The sequence below is a fragment of the Leptosomus discolor genome, chromosome 17 (assembly GCF_034619465.1).
Source record: "Leptosomus discolor isolate bLepDis1 chromosome 17, bLepDis1.hap2, whole genome shotgun sequence".
Taxonomy (NCBI): Eukaryota; Metazoa; Chordata; class Aves; order Leptosomiformes; family Leptosomidae; genus Leptosomus; species Leptosomus discolor.
Window position 1 is genome coordinate 12146534 of NC_141407.1, and position 16576 is coordinate 12163109.

The following is a 16576-nucleotide window of genomic DNA, read 5'->3' on the forward strand; positions in this document are numbered from 1 at the left end:
TGTAGGAGCCAATTTTGTAGGCAGATTTGGTTTTAAATGGTTTCTCTGGCTTGTTTCAGTTTACAAGCTCATTGTCTGTAACAAACTAAAACAAAATGTGTTCAAATGCCACTTAGATCCAGAAACTGTTCCATTGTTTGAACTTTCAGAAGCCCAGTCCTAAAAACTGCTTGGGATTTTTTTAAACCCATTGCTGGAGTGCTAACCTTTTCCCCTCCCCCCCATAGCCGTACAAAATCACTCTTTACAAATAACTTTTTTCTTTCCTACAAATCTAATGACAGCCACATGCTCGTACCACCATGTTCCTGTATTTTTTTAAGATAACATTGGAGCTGTCATCAAAATAGAGCACTGAGATGGCATTGAGTTGCGTAGGAGCACAGCAGGGTTTCGGCACAGTCTCTGGGTTTATAAAGTGAACCTAGGGAATGAAAGTAGAGGCATGTTAAGATTTACATTTCCCCTCTCCTCCCCCATATTTATCTTTCCCAGGAAACCTTCTGTCTGTCCCATACACTCACTCAGACATGTTTCGAACACCTGGCTTTGTGTACAAATGTCTTGAGATGTCCCCTGCATGTACAGCGGCTGACGCACGCACCCAAGTCAGATCTAGTTGGAAATCTTTCAGCGAGGCAGGTTTTCATTAGAAAATTCCCATTTGTCAGAGTAATGAGCGTTCTGCAGAAGTGCACCAGTTACGATAAACTCTGCGGGACGTGCGGGTGAGGTTTTGTGAGAAATCCCATCAGCCCTGGGTGGAGGCCCCTGTCCCTGCGGGTGGCAGCACACAGACCCAGCTGGGGCCAAGGGCTCCTGGTCCCCTGTGCTCCTCGCTGTGCGATCTCTGAGGAGGGGGGAAAAAGCAAATAAAAAGCAATGTACCAGGAGAAAAATGCACAGATATTTCTCTCCTTGGAAATGTAGGCACTTCTAGTTTCCCTAAGACCTTTTGCAACGTTTCACTTAGATGTGGTCAAGACATGGGATGTAGATGAAAAGGTGGAGTGTCTCCTTGTGCCCTGCAGACGTGTGCAGGGGGCCTGGGCTGTTAAGTTGGACCCGAGGCGGGTAGGACAGGGTGTCCCGGCAGGTCAGCTGCGGGTGCTGCACAGCTGGGGTACTCGGGACTGGTGTGCTTTCTGGCCCATGCCGAGAGCTGCAGCGCATTGGCTTTGGTGACACAGCTGGGACTGGGTGGCCCCCAGCCAATGGTTCCCCTGAGCACAGGCACTGTGTCATGAGGACACGCCAGCTCGGGGCTCCCATCTGGACAAAACAAGTACACCCACAGAGAAGCTGGGCTGTGTAATTTTGGGATTCACTGACCCCTTCCTCAGTCTGCCGGCAAATCCACTTTTGGCGGCAGCATACAGTGGATCCTTACAGAGATCTTCCGAGAGATGCTGGGAGTGGGTCTCATGTCCTGCTCTTTCCTTCCCATGCAGTGGGACTATACCACAATTAAGACGTCTGTCATAGGGCCCTTTTCAACTAGAGAGAGCATGTCAATGCTTGCAGCAAAGACAGGGTAATTCCTAGCCAACTATTAATTCAGGCCACTTGGCTAGACATGTTGAGCCAGATGCTGCAGGCATCTTCATGAGCTGATGCAGGCCTTCCTTCTCTTGTTAGCTTAGAGATTTTTTTTTGTGTATAAACTTATTTCTGAGTAATACCCATCTCGTATAACTCTGTACTAGGAGGTACAGTGCACCTACCAGTGTCTGTACAATGGCATGATTTGTAGCATTCATGTATGAGTTCAAGGGGAAAGCGCATTCTCCTTCACAGTAATACGCAGCGTAGCCTTCCGGAGCGATGATCCAGTCCTTGATTAAATTGAAGATGTTAGATTGCAGAGAAAGACAGAAATATTACGCAGTGAAACAAAAAGTAAAACTGCACATAAACATATCAATTCATACATCCACATACAATTACAGTGGCCTGCAAAATAAAAATCTGATAAGACAACCTTTCTAATGCTATCTTATGCACCTCTAAAGCAGCTGTTTTTCCTGGAGGGATGTATCCCACTTTGCAAACGTGCCCATAGAGTAGCTGAAATTCAGGGTTTAGTTGTTTATCTGTTCAGCAGCGTCCTCCTGGCTGTCCACAAGGATCACTTCACCCATCACTGAAAATGTAGTACAAGCTTTCAGAAACAAAGATGTTTTTAACCAGGTCTAAAAGAATTGATAGGTGAAAAGAGAGAGCTGTATGCACGTTCAGCACTGCCAGAGGAAACTCAGGACAACAGTTTCTCAAAATGACCTAAATGTGTTGGGTTTCTAGCCAGTCTCGTGCTAAATATTTGTATACCCTAACTTTGCAGATGCACTTAAGCATGCTAAAGGCAAAATATTTTTTTTTCCCTCGGGGATAAGAAAAATATCCAGTTATTGGCTGGATCTCACTGTTGCACCTCTCAGTGATGTGCAAAGGCACCTCGGCCACGTGCAGCTCTTACCTGCCACCCTAGGTCCCTGAAGCTGACGTAGAGCTCGTGCTTCTTGCAGGCTTGTCGCTGGTCGCTGCTGCTGTTCTCTGCATGGGGAGAATGGGTGACCGTAAGGCTGGGCTGCCCCCGCACTCGGTGTGTGCCCCAGCAGCCACAGCCCTCAGCAATGCCCCGGCAGCAGGGAGTGAGAGCCATTGCTGCTCGTCTGTTGCATTTATGGTGCCTTTTTTTTTTTTTAACATTCTCAGTTTTAGTCATAAAATAATGGCTGGGTTCAATATGTGTGAAATGCCCCTCTAGGTTTTTGTGCAAAGTCAAAAAAGGCCTAGGAAAACAGCTTTTTTTTTGTTGTTGTTGTTGTGGGGTTTTTTGGTGTTTTTTTTTTCCCCCCTGGGCTTCCTTTGACCTCATATTGGTAAAAAGGAGGTATCTCTGATTATTGCCTACTATATAAAAGGAGAACCTGTGAAAGGAGTGATAGGGAAAGGCACCCTTTACCTATTTTCTAAATTTGTCTTTGAATCACCTCTGTTACTGGTGATAGTTGCACCTTCAGGCCTACAAAAGCAACATATGATATTAAGATAATGTGGAATCTGTTCTTCTGTCCAGAGCAGCTGGATCCAGATTACAGACTTCTTGCAATGGGTGACAGTGCTGAAGCAAAAGAATAATGCATTGGTCCGAATCATGGATCTGAGCAACCATGACTATCAGTACAGTTTTAAAGTTGTGTCCATCCTGAGCATACAGCCTGAGTTAGGGATCCAAGTAGAAGTACCGGAAAACATTTTTTCAACTCTTGTTGTTGGAAGCTAACTCAACACAAGCTGGAAGCAGGACACTGGTTACAGGGACTTTTCTAACCTATTCACACAAGAAATTCTTTTGTCCACTACCCATCCTTTAAAAATCGAATTGATATAGCCAACGGATGATAAAAATGCACACTTAAACTACAGACCACCTACGCCTGGGGAGCTGCAAAACCCAGAGCTCGGAAACATAAGCCCCAGAAAACCATTTTAAGAGACTCTTGGGATTTGGGTGAGAGGTACAGAAATACATACATGTGGGTGGGTCAGAGGAGCCTCACCTATTGCCAGGGCTGCAGAAAAACAACGTTAGTTCTAGGACAGGAATGACCTGATTAAATGCAGAGAAGCTGCAACAAGACCGATGGGAGAGCGTTCCCCCACAGCCTTGCAGGTAAACCCAAGCGACCCAAGGCAAAGGTCAGTCACATAAGATGATATTGTGCCCTACACTGTCCTTTTCCTTCCACCTCTTGCAAGCTCTCCTTCCATTCAGGGAAGCACTTGCAGGAACAGAGCTGGAATTTGCCACTGCCCTCAGCGGAGCTAGCCCTGCGCTGTGGCTCCTGCCGGGAAGGTCACCAAGGGCCCATTATTCTGAGGTATCTCGTAATTAAGCCACGTTTCTATTTCAAATGCCTGACAGAGTTTTCTTCCATATTAGGAAACATAACTCCCCCCAGAATAGCTGCGGTTATCCTGAGCAATGAATGGGTTTTCCTCTTCTGTGCAAAACTTTTGGGACTACTAAACTTTCAGGGGGCTACACTTTAAATCACAAACTCTAAAAATCTACGGCATTTTGATTCAGATCCAGTGAAATATATTACCATTTTGATCACTTATTGCTTAATGTAATTATCTTACATTTCAAAATGAGAGTTTATTTCACGTGGGAGAAAAGGAGATTTTCTGGTTAGATGCTCTTTTTTTTTTAAACAAAAAAAAAAGGTTAAAAAAATCCCTCAGTTTAACATTGTTTCAAAGAAATATTATTTTTCTAACTTTGTTGGGATAATCCCTAATCCCAAATAGTTTCAAACCAGCAACCAAATGCTAGTGGTAGACCAGAGAGACAACAAACCATTCCCACGCTGTCCCACACCCAGAAACACAGACCCAGCAACCCGTGTACCTGCAACGTTCGACACCCGGAAAGCTTCCTGGTTCTTTGGCGTTTTTGATCGATTCTGGCTCCTTTGCTTCCCTCCCGTGGAGCGAATACTGCGGAGATGGACCTCAGTGGCTTTGAAGAAGGCTACTGTGAATGGCTGCTTGTTCTGTGGGCCGTGCCTCCCAATAAGACCTGCCAGCTTGGGGTTGATGCTTTGCCCTGAACGACAGAACGGACTGATTAGAGGGCCTGCAGGAACTTCATTTTCAGCAGACGTAGTAAGGATAATAAGGAGGGTCTGGCTGGTTAAGGGTGATTCCTCGGTATGTCTGTATGCATCGATCCACCAAGGGCCTGGACTTCATCGGCAAATCTGCTTCTGACAAGAGCAGCTCAGCACAGCTAACTTCATTTTATATCTGTGTGTAAAAGTTACATAAAATAGTCCTATGTATAATTATTTTGCCCTAAATCCGCTTAGCATTAACTTTTCCTGCATTCTTTAGAGGGGTTTCTTTAAGTTCACCAACCTATAATTTGAAGTGTTCCTATAAAAGGACCCATAAAACTCAGCCCATAGGAACACTAAATTCCCACTGGAAGGTTATTAACTTAAAATAAAAACGCCTTATATGAAATGTTGACAGAGTTCCAGATATACTGTAGATGAGTGAAACAAATAGTTAAGAAGCTTAGAAACATTTTGCTTACTGCTGTATCTCAGCACTACTGTATCTGATAACTGTTGCAAAACTGTTGATTACCGTTCATGCCTCCTTCATCCTGGCTTTTAAAATAACCTGATTTTTGGTAAAAGATGATTAGGTGGTTTCTCCACTAAACTAAAGAACTAAATCAATTATTTACAAAAATGCAAGGAAGGAGTGGCAGTGGGAAATTTAATATTTCTCCCTGTTGTTTCCAAAGGGTGCTGTTGTGAAATGCAGGGGTGATATCCAGAATTATTCTGTTCCGAGCTACTGAGTACTGCTGCTAAGTCAAAGTTATGTTAATGGCTTTTGTGATCCTTTTGCCAAGGACAGAGCTGGGCCTTGTCAGCCACAAATCAAATATGCCAAAGGATGGCTGACGTTTTTCCTAGAGAAGCCCTGAAAGGCAGCCTGGCCAGGGATAGCAGGCTCTACAGTCCACTGACAAATGTCCTTATCTTACTAGCTCCTGACTATTGTCTGAAAAGCAGCTGGTAACCTGAAGTACTTCTAGGTAATATTCTATAGCTGCTGTTTTAAAGATGAGTAAAGTAAATGCCAAGGCGCTTAAACTATTGTCTTTATGGAATGGTTTCCATCTTTGCTCTTGCGTGTGTAAGATTTGTAAATGTGACAGACCCAGAAAAAGGGGCCTGTGGTCGAGGCCAAGAAATGGACCATCTTCTATTCTTCTAAAAGTGTGCAGCCCAGCAAGCAAGTCCCAAGCTGCAGTATATGGGGTTTGTAGAGAGGACCGGCTCAAGAGGTGTTTTAATGGGAGCTTGGCACCAGGACAACTGCCCAGCATGGCCAGGCCTTACAAACTAGATACAGCAATTAATCTTGGGACAGGACACCAGGAAAGCTTGGGCGAGAATAGCAAATGCAAAAACTCACGTACATAGATTTATATGTGGACACACATCAACAACTTCTTCACCTTCTGCTTAAGCTACTTGCCAGAAACTTGTCCGAACAGTTTTCATTTTAAACATTTGAGGCTGAGCCCACAAAGTGCTTAAGCAAGTAGCTAATGCGAAATATATAAGTAGTTCCACTTGTGCTCAGGCTGTGCCAGATCGAAGCCTTATTTCCTGAAAACAAGCTCAGCTGCAGGAGCTAGAGCTCACTGGATACCGCTCCTATGGCTTTTCCTGCCCCTTCAAAGAAGCCTTTCTGCTTCCCAAAGCTGTTTAAACTAGCAAGTACATCTACAGCTGTGGTTTTTCCAGTGTAAACTATTTTACCTTTACCATGTCTCTAGAGAGTAGGTCAGCAGTATGCAGTGAGGAGACCCAATTTCACACTGATATGTTTAATGGATTTGCATTAGTGCAGCAATAAGTAGCATTTGACCAATGAATTCCTCATGTAACACACCAACACGTCATGTTCAAGACCAGTATGGTGGCAGTGTTTCCTTAGGAGGAAAAGAGGTATGTAACGCTCTGTATGTGAAGTAGCATCTTTCTTTTTAATGAAGGTGGGAAAAAAATCCACTTTCTAACTTTCCTGTACATCCAGAAAGCAAGGTTAAACTCAAGGACATGTGTAGTCACCATTAGACTATGATAACCTTCTCCCAAAAGAACTAAAGCCGTGCTCTTGAACCAGAGGACAAGGCTTTATCTGCTTTTATGAAGCTGCTTGTTTAATACTGTCAAAAATGGGATCTTAAGTAATAAACTAAGTAAACTTAAGTGGGCAGCTGCTGTTCCCACATGCTGCTGCTGAGCACAGCGTATTGGATGCCGGGCTGAGGGCTTGCTGAAGGCTACAGAGTCACTCGAACATTTCTTTTGCTTGCTGCCTGAGCTGATCCTCATTTTCTAAGAGTAAACAAATACCCTTTGATTCCACTCTAGTTATACACGTTGATAGACTTATTTGGCAAGATTATAAAGAAATACAAAGATCACCTAAATTAATTTCTTTTGTATAATTTCATCTGGATAGTGCTTGTGATGTCAGAAATTTTTTTAAAAAATCTGTATTGGCCTCATGGTCACAGATCTCTTTATGTAACAACAGATACAAAGAAAAGTTGGGGGGTTTGGGGTGGGGTGTTTTGTTTTGTATCTAATTCACTTACAGCTTTGGGGATTGCCCAAGCATATAGTGTTGCATCAAAATCCTGCTGTGTTTGCAGCATATGATTTTCACATCAAGTCCAGGTGTAAAAACAGCTTTCTTATTAGCGCACACAGTTGGTCTAAATCCAAAATAAAACTTGGGGAGCAAGGAAGGACATGTCCTTGCCATTCAAAATAGAAAGAAAAACGCATGTGTATGGTGGAGAAATGTGAGTGCATAAGGCGTGTTGCCGGGGGACTTGGTTACAGAAGACAAGCAAAAAACCAGGTACCGTATCTCTGTATTTCCTTTTTAAACACTGCAGTTGGCTTTCCTAACTTTAATAACAAGCTGATTGAAGCATTTCATTAATCTGTTTTGAGAAAGCAGCAAGTTACTTAGCAAAGGGTTGAAATCATATACAACCTCGGATAGATTTCTCAGGAGTGCAAAAAGAAAACAGATTCCTAATTTTCACTGAGTTGAATAACAGATGAGAACACACTTATCACTGAACCTGGGAATGTCTGTCTTTGAAAGCTCTCTGTGAAACATCTGGCTGTATGCTTTTAAGGGTCCACTTCTAATTGTTCCAGCAGAGCAGACAGAGTTACTCTAAGTGCAAAGTTGCAGCGTTTCCTTGGATGAAGTATCCTGAAAAGTCTCCACTGAAATCTATAACATATTCATAAATCGGCTGCCTTCCTCCTTAATGCTGAAAACTGGGACTGACTTTTGCTGTAAAATCACTAGGTGAGGATGGGGGCGGACACAGTGGTAAGGCTTTATCAGTAGAAGAGCATGAGTGTGATCCACAGTGTTCAGAGAGATTAAGTCTACTTTCAGCTATCCCTCTTCTGTGGACTCTGGGCTGGGTGTTGATGGTTTTCCTGTACATGAACCACAACTGAATGAACGTGCCATGATCCCACAACTTCTGCACTTCCAAGTGTTTCATTTAGGAGGCAAACTGGAAACTAAAAACAGGGACAAGTGTTTGAAAATGGGTTAAGCTTGTCTTGGCTGTTAATTTGCCTTACTGTTTTAACTTTAAGAGTTAACCTTAACTTGTAAATCAGGTTGAATTTGAATCTTTATACAAAGATGGCAAAAAGCATTTGTCATTGGGGTGGGGACTAGTAACTTCCATGGTGAAGCTCCTGCTTTGTGTCTGTGTTTGGGTTTCTGCATTCTGATCGCTCAGAAAGGGCAGGTTAAAACAAACCCTGCACCTCTCTGTGTGCAGGTCTGACATGACTAAAATCACCCCTTCATTTAAACGACTCTCCATAGGTTGCCTGTTTCAAAACTGCTTTCCACAGTCTTTATGCAAAATACTACTTACTGGAAATGTTCAGAGCATTGCATAAAAACCAATAGCAAGTGATATCATAGATGCATATCTGGAGAATGGAAGTATGACCTTAGATAACTACACTCAGAGTATTTATAATAGTTTTGAGCTGGGCTTTGCATAGCCTCTCCTGTGGGGCAGCCGGGTGGTTCCAGATGGTCCCATGCCCTGGGAACCCCCCAGAAGATCCAGGATACTTTGGTTTCCTTGCACAAGTCTCCAAGTGAGTATCAGGAATCTTCATTTTAAGACAAAGCAGCATGACTTTTTAGTTAAGGCCTGGTTAGGAAAATTCCCCGCCTGATTCTAAACACATCCTTTCTGGAGATGTTTCAAAGCCAGGGCTTGCCACCCATTCCCAAACCTCCCAGGCTTGTACCTTAAGCACGCTGCAGACCTTGGAGACCAGACCAGGCATGACTTTACTAGTCATTTTTAGTGCCACAAAGGAAATTAACGTGGTTCCTTGGTGTTTTCTGAATTTGAAAGGACTTTTGTGCCAATTAACGCCACCCTTCTGCATCACTCAGTTGTATCTTTTCGCACATAGCCAAGTTGTTTCTTCTCTCCTCAACTGGACTGCACTACCTGCAAATTAGCCAGCAGTGTATGCATACCTTGATGAGGACGTGTACACACCTACTACTGAAAAGACTGCAGAGAGGATACCAATCTGTAAAGCATTTGAGTTCACCTTTAACCTGAAATGTATCTACGATTAGGATTATTTTTTTATTGTTATTACTTCCATCTTGGGCAAACTCAGGAAAAATGTGCTTAAGAAATCCTATTCAAATGAAAGAGTGCTGAATGCGTAAGGCTTCCCCTGGCTGGAAGTCATGTACCTGAAATGGAGACTCACTGACTGATGTTGTGACACTCACCATCGATGCCTTCCACGGACAGCTGGAGGCCAAGATTGTGTTGGGGATTTACTACCCAGTGATTACTGGTTGCAGTAATGTCAAACACCAGCCACCCTTCTTCTGCGGCCCAGATTGTTCGAGAGTCGAGCAGGAACAAATCTGAATCCCTGGAAAAAAAAAAGAAGCATAATTCCCAGTTACCCAGGCTTTCCACTGGAGTCTCTACAGGCATTCTGCGCATCTCTGTAGGCATCTCTATCGGTATTCTGTGACCCACATACATGCTCTAAGCAGCACACTTGGATGGCCTTTCGGAGATAGACAGATTGTGCCAGAGCTGGGCTGGCATGCTTTCCTGTCTAACCACCTTCAGATGAAGCGCCTTTCTTCTCTTCAAAAAAGAGAGGATGGGTTGAAGCAGAGATGAGGTGGGTTTGGGTTACTTTGCTGTTACAGTTAACCTTAGAGCTGCTGATGCAACTTCAGAAAAAATGCTTGCCAGGCACAGATTTGCAAAATTATTGTTTGCATATGCAAACGTGGTAATTGGGCAGCCAATGCTGCTCATTATCCTTTCCACACATAATTTCCTGACTTTTGTGCATAATTGTAGCATTGGTGCAAGCCAGCTGGAACACTGGTGTGCATACATTAACATACGTAATGGTTTTTTAAATTTGTTCATCTGAGGTTACAGATAATTGATTGAGGCAGTAAGCCTTTGTACAGAGACAGGTCTGCATTACTTTGGCAGTTTTCTTTCAATTTGTTGCTTAATTTTTTTAAAGGCCCTGCTGAGTTATTCTAGTTGAACAACTAATACCAGAAAATGAGAAAGATACAAAATAGATAGGATTTCATGCACTTTAAAAGGGTGAAATCATTCTGGATTTAAAAAACATTTCCTGGCAAATTTCTGTAAAATGAAAATTTGAGAAAACACAGGTTCTGTAAAGGAAGAAATATTCTCTTATCAGAAATTAAGAAAGAAATAAAACTTGGATGAAAAAATTGGATAGTGGTGCAGTTCCTTTATAAAAAAAAAAAACAACTTTACAAGAAGAACAAAGAAACACCGTGGAAGTGTCTAGACAAGTCCCGTAAGAGCTGCTTTTTTACTTACACTGCACAAACATGGTAACTTGTTTAAGTGTAATTATATCCTTTTGAATGAAGAAATATCCTTGGAAAACCCTTTAATCATGTCCTCAAAGCTTAAAGAAGGCCTTATTAATTTTGTCACTATTGATTTGTCAGTGCAAATACATATATTTAACTAGTTTACACAGTGCCTCGTTTGTACAAAATATCAAGTGATCAAAAATGAATCTAAGAAGTGCTGTTGGCACAGACGCTTTTGTCTTGTAGATTTTGGTGATTCTTTTCCCCGCAAGAAACCCAGAAATTAGAGGCTTTTGTCCCACACAGCTGACTCAAAACAGAAATGGGAGTTGTATTGCAATGTTTTTACTATCTAGCTTTCCTTTCAACCTTTGTGGGCCAGAGCGTATAGAGGTGACAGCTTACTCCATGAGCTAACAGATGTCACTGCCTCTGGCTCTGTGCTGGTTTACATGAAACTGAACTTCTGAAATTAGTTCTTGTGGAGCATGTGAACGCATCGCCCAGCGCGCACACGAGGAGGATTCTGTCGTTTCCTCACCAATGCATGATACCTTTGGATACCCACGGCTGAATGTGTAGATCCAGCCTGTGCTGCTGAGGGTGGAATTAGTGCTGCACGTGGCAGCTTGAGGGAAAGCAGTGGCTTTCTGTGTCGGCTCAATTCAGAAAGAGGAGGCAAGGTCTGATGATGGCAAGAGCTGTTCTGCAGGTGTGGCATTATAATGACTGTAATTCCTCCCTTTGCCCAGCATGTCCCTGCCGTGGAGGAAGGCATGGGAGAGGGAGTTTTGCTTTCTTTTAAACAAAGTTTCGGTTTGTGGAAGAAGTCCTACGTCAGAACGGAACTTGCCGCAACGCTTTCTTGCTAATGCGTAGGGGATCCTAAGGGGGTGTATTTCGGCAGATGTTTGGGCAGCCAAAGTGGGAGGTTCAGGAAGGGGCCATGGCGCAGCGAGGGAAAGGCTCAACCCAAGTGTTGGGAGCTGCTCTCTGGAGCTCCGTCAGCTTTGCTGGGTGCACCTAGGACAGCTGAAGATATACAGTACAGATAACCCCCTCCCTCCACATACACATCAGTTACAGGAATGTAAGATGCTTGAACTCTAGTCGGGCAACAAATTTCCTGGGGTTCCATCCCCACCCAGAAGGAATGGCCCTGTTCCCACAGCACGTGACACAGTCGCATGGACACCTCCCACCCTTCCCTGTTTACAACACGCTGAACAAAACGCATCCCAGAGGAGCCAGGGATGAGACGAGGGAGTAGTACGGATTGGCCCGTTCCAATGGCTGAGTCCAAGTTTCCAGAAGTAAAAGGCTTTTGTGTTCACATACTGCATCATTTAAGCATGGCCCCTGACTGGAACTCATGATTCACACAAGGTTTAGTTAATAGGGACTTGGATGGCTTGGGTTTTCTCCCTTGTAGTTTGCAGGTTGAAGATAATAGCAATAATGATAACTTTTATTTGTTTGTTTTTAGCTACTGCTCAACTGCAGTACTATTACTCAGAAAAACCAGCCTTTAAGCTTCCCATGCTGACATGATGCAATCAGGGTAACCAGACAACATGAAGCATCAAGTACCAGGGTGAGTCAGTCTGGGAAATTGTATAATGCGTTTGTTTTCCTGTAGTTACAGCAATGTGCAAACAATAGGCCTGGAGGGGAAGCCTAAAGTGAGAGAGATCAAAGGGACCTACTAAAGGGAAATGTCCTTCCCACATACACTTGGAACACTTGGACCTGAAAAGGCCCCATGTCAAATGCTCTCTGGAGAAGTTCAAGCACTCCTGGATTAGCACTTTCCACTCCGGCCCCCCAGCAGCGGCCAGGGATGGGATGAAAAACCTGACTGGTGTTGCAAGCAGAGGCTCCTGAGATTGTGGAGCCTGTTCCAATGAAAAGAAACCTCTTGTTCTTTTAAAAAAGAACAACTTCCCTTTAAGTGAGGTGCCCTGCTCTCCGAAGACTTATGGCAAACAGTGTTAAATCACTAGCTAATAGACAGCAAGCCCTTTAGACATCATTGTTGGACAAGACATAATAAACATGGCAAAGCTATGCGTTCTGCATAGCTCTGAGAGCTCCCATCTAACGACTTGTCATATGAGATAGTGCTAGTTAAGTCTAACTAATGTGGCTGGTTTGGATTTTAGCTTCGAGATAAAGATCTAAGCACAAAGGGAAAAGGTTTCTAGTACACATCTCACTCGCTGGCACCTTACCTACCTGTATGTATATTTAGAGCATTCTTGGAGCAATGTGAATAATGACTCTGCAACCAGGTGGAAGAAAAACACTTTGCATTCAATCCTCTCATTTGAGAACTTCAGAGCATGTGAGAAACTGTACTGAACCTCTTACCAGACCAAGAGATAGGAAAAGGCACATGATCCTCATTTTACAGAAAATTAAGCTGGGACATGGAAATGTTAATGTCTAGATTAGAGTTACATAAATTATGAAGTCTGGATCCAGACCACAAGTATGTTTTGTTGAGACCACATCAAAATGGCTCAGCGTTCAAAGTACTGACATCAGTGGGAGTGTCAAAGCTTTTAGCTGCGATAAAACTCAGGGCTTTCAGCTCGGTTTTCTCAAGCATCATTAGGCTGTCAATGGAGCCTAAGATGAGGACAGGAGGTTGGCACTTCTCTACTGATCACTTTGGCAGTGTCTGGCACTGGATGCCAGAAAGGAGAGTCACCTTCTGTTAGAAAGCACTCCCAAAAATTTGTCTACAGGTCATACAACTGCTGTGTGGTCTAAGGAATTTCCTTAGTTAACCCGTTTTCTGGATGCGAGGGTGAACAACAAGTATTGCAAAATGAGGGTGGCTGGGGAGGATGCATGTGAGCTCGTATCTGCAAAGCAGCTGGAGTTATGGAGGTGGAAGGGCTGAAGCTGCCAAAGGGCTGTGGAGGGTTGGTGGCTTGAGCAGTGTAAGAAAAGGAATCGCAGGTGATTAGTGGAAGAGAAAAGGACTGTAAGAAGTGAGGTTTGTGGGAATGAGTGGAGAAATAAGGGGAGACAAAATACAGAAAAGGCAAGAGTATCCTGAAAGGAAACCATGAGGAAGAGAGTTACCATGGTGTGACATGGTGATACTAAAGTAAGAGAATGGATTATCAGCTATGAAGCTTCATGAAAATAGTATGTATGGGATCCTTGCGTTTTGCTGGGGCATTTTTTTCAGCATCTAGGATGCAGCTTAGTTTGAAGCCATAAACACTAGAAACATATCCAAAAATCAGAAGTGCAGCATCTCCCCTAACCACCTGCCTTGACGAGCTGGGGCACGAGGAAGAACATGGACTAGCAAGAGAGACTCAGTGAAAACATGAGAGTTGGCAATTCTGCAATAGCAAGACAGAACAGGAGAGGAAACTCTGCATTTATAAACTATAATGCTATAAGGTTCATGATGCTCTAGGGTAGCCCTCTCGCCAAACAGCCCCTGCTTTTGCATCTCTTTTCTTCACTCACTTTCCTCATCCACCTCATCACCTCTACTATTTCAAGCTGCTGGTTGACAAGTGGTAGAAAACACTAATGAGCACTTCCCAGTGGGATAAACATAAATGGGAAGAAGGACAGGCTGCAGCAGCGAAGGTGACTTGGCAACTTTCGTTACATTGCAAGACGCGCTGGCACTCTGGGTTGGGAGCGGACTTGGAGCCCTGGCTCACCTGGCCGTGTTCTGGCAGCAGCCAGCCCAGAGCCACTGCCAGCAGGTCCTGCAGACCCCTGCCTTCGTTAGGTCATCTGCCAGCCCAAAGAGCACACCAAGGCTGCCTGGCAGCTGCACTACTCTAATCCCTTACCTGCTAGTTTGAGGAACTACAGATCTAACAGTGTTTTAAACAAGAACCATACTGTGACACCTTGCAACAGACTTCGAATGGCTTTACAAATGTGGGTCAACCCTCCCGCTTCTGTGTCAAAGTGGGAAACACTTGAGGCACAGATATGTTCAATGTCTTATGGACTCGGCATGTAAACCACAGCCACTAAGCCAAGAGCATAATCCTGTCCTTTTGACTGGTAGCCTAACCCTAGAGGGGCTGTTTGGGTCACAGGCGTGGTGCAAGGTAGCAAGTTTACTAAGAGGCAGCCCAAGGACAGAGCTGGCATGGGGGGGACAGGGGCAATTCATGTCCAGATTTGAGCAGGTGGAGGGAGGAGAAGGCAGAAAGGGCATCGTGGGAGGGTGAGAGATCTGGGGTTAGGAGACATCTGTTTGGATTAAAAAACTGCAGTATCCTGATTCCAGTTTGCTTGGTGTCATTGCTTAAAGTCAGCTGCAGCTGTCCAAAGACAAGCTTAGGAAAATATTTTTCAGACTTTCCTACTCTGAGAGGGCCCCAGGATCTCCCTGGGCCTCTCCCTGGCACGTTTGCAACACTCTCTGTACATAGACCTGATGCAGCCCTCCTCCCACACCTTCCCTTCCCCGCGTGCCTAGGATCCCCTGCTTATTCTTCCCTCTCCCTCCCTACTGGCACAAAAATCTTCCCCATGCCCCCGGGGAGGAGCCACCAGCCAAACACAGCCGGGGGTCTCCTCCAGGTGAAGGGATGGCCACAGCAGGAATACAGTTTGCTGGAGGTGATTTCCAAGGACTGGTCTGAACACTGGCTGTGCTGGTAGTGGAACAGATCTGTGTAATTTTGTTGAATCTTAGGAGAAATTAAATTAACTTTAAAATTTCAGCACATTCTTAATTCTATTTTGGGTGTTTCTAGTAGTCGTGTTGCCTTTCCTATGTGGTGTTTGAGAAGGGTAAGATCTAGGTTTCAAAGACTGATTAAAAGTGGCAATGGGAGTTACAGAGAGATGCAACATGTTTCCTAAATCTGAAGCCTCTTGTAAAAGCAGCGCTGAGAGAAATGAGGTTATATACATATCTCTGACACTTTACATACAGCTGTTTCTATTCAGCATTGCATCGCTGTTCATTAGTGCATCACTTAGCTGAGCAAGAACCCACTGGGGTATGCAAAATGCCTCCTGCAACTACTCAAGTGCCTGTGAAGAGTTGTGCCTTGCTAAGTGAGTTCAAGATTTGTCAGAGGTTTTTGCAGGCTGCAGTGGCTTTTAGGAATGGTCTGAAAGAGGCAACTAGATGCAGCTCTGTTTCTGGAGCGCTACACGGTTTCCGTGCTAAAGTTCCCTTGCTACTTGCTAAGGGATGAGTACAGTTATCAAATGACTTGCAGATTAGCCACCAAAAAAAAAAAAAAAAAAAAAAAAAAAAATCAATGCTATTGTCAGTACCTTTCTAGATGCTGTTAGGACTTGCAGATGCTGTCATGGTGCTGGGGCACAATGTTAAAGCAAATTATACCCTTCTTTGCTGCACTGTCCCTAGAACGATCACACTGATACTTAAAAAAGCTCCCCAAAGAAGGCACATCTGTTTCACAGGTTGGGTGGGCCTAAGCCTTTCTTAGTTACTAGAATTACATGTTTCAGCCCACAACATGGAAACAGACTCCAGTGAATGGGAGACAGGGGTCTGGAGAGGGGCTCAGGTTTGATCTGGGTGCAGAAGTGGTGTAGTTTGAAGCACAAACTAAAGTGTTCCAGCTGCAAGTCAAACCCAGGAATGCATCGTGCAAGATCTTATTTTTCTGTAGGGGTGGTAACATGAGCATTCAAATCACTCACTGCCTTTGAAGCCTGTGAAATCCATAATGGCCACAAAGTGAACATGTAGCAACTACATTTCAATTACCAAAGGCTGGTCCAGTACCTGGCTTTATTCTCTTCAGTAACAAAACTCCCATTGACTTCAAAAGGCTTGGGATTCACCCCACAGTGCAAGTGCTGGGTCCAATGAAATCGGAGATGTAACTCTGGGATGAGGTATTTTAGCTTCTGAAGGTGCAGACAGATGAGCAGGATCGAGCACTGATGTTGAGGGGAGCTATACAGTCTGCATTTTTTCTGCAGCTTCCCATTATAAACGGAGGATGGTGTCCCAACTGATAATCTGCCCCAGAACTGCATGGGTACTTTTTGAAAATACACAAGTTCCTATCAATTG

At 44.0% G+C, this 16576-nt stretch overlaps 1 protein-coding gene across 1 annotated transcript in view; it reads right to left on the bottom strand.

Annotated features, from left to right (window-relative positions):
* Nucleotides 1-274: 274 nt before the first annotated feature.
* The window catches only part of BMP7 (bone morphogenetic protein 7), a 45080-nt gene continuing 28778 nt past the window's right edge, over nt 275-16576 (bottom strand). The window contains exons 3-7 of the mRNA XM_009952315.2: nt 9418-9566; nt 4418-4615; nt 2477-2553; nt 1725-1835; nt 275-424 (exon numbers count right to left, since the gene is read on the bottom strand). Coding sequence (XP_009950617.2) covers nt 275-424; nt 1725-1835; nt 2477-2553; nt 4418-4615; nt 9418-9566 — 685 coding nt within the window. The remainder of the gene's footprint in view (nt 425-1724; nt 1836-2476; nt 2554-4417; nt 4616-9417; nt 9567-16576) is intronic.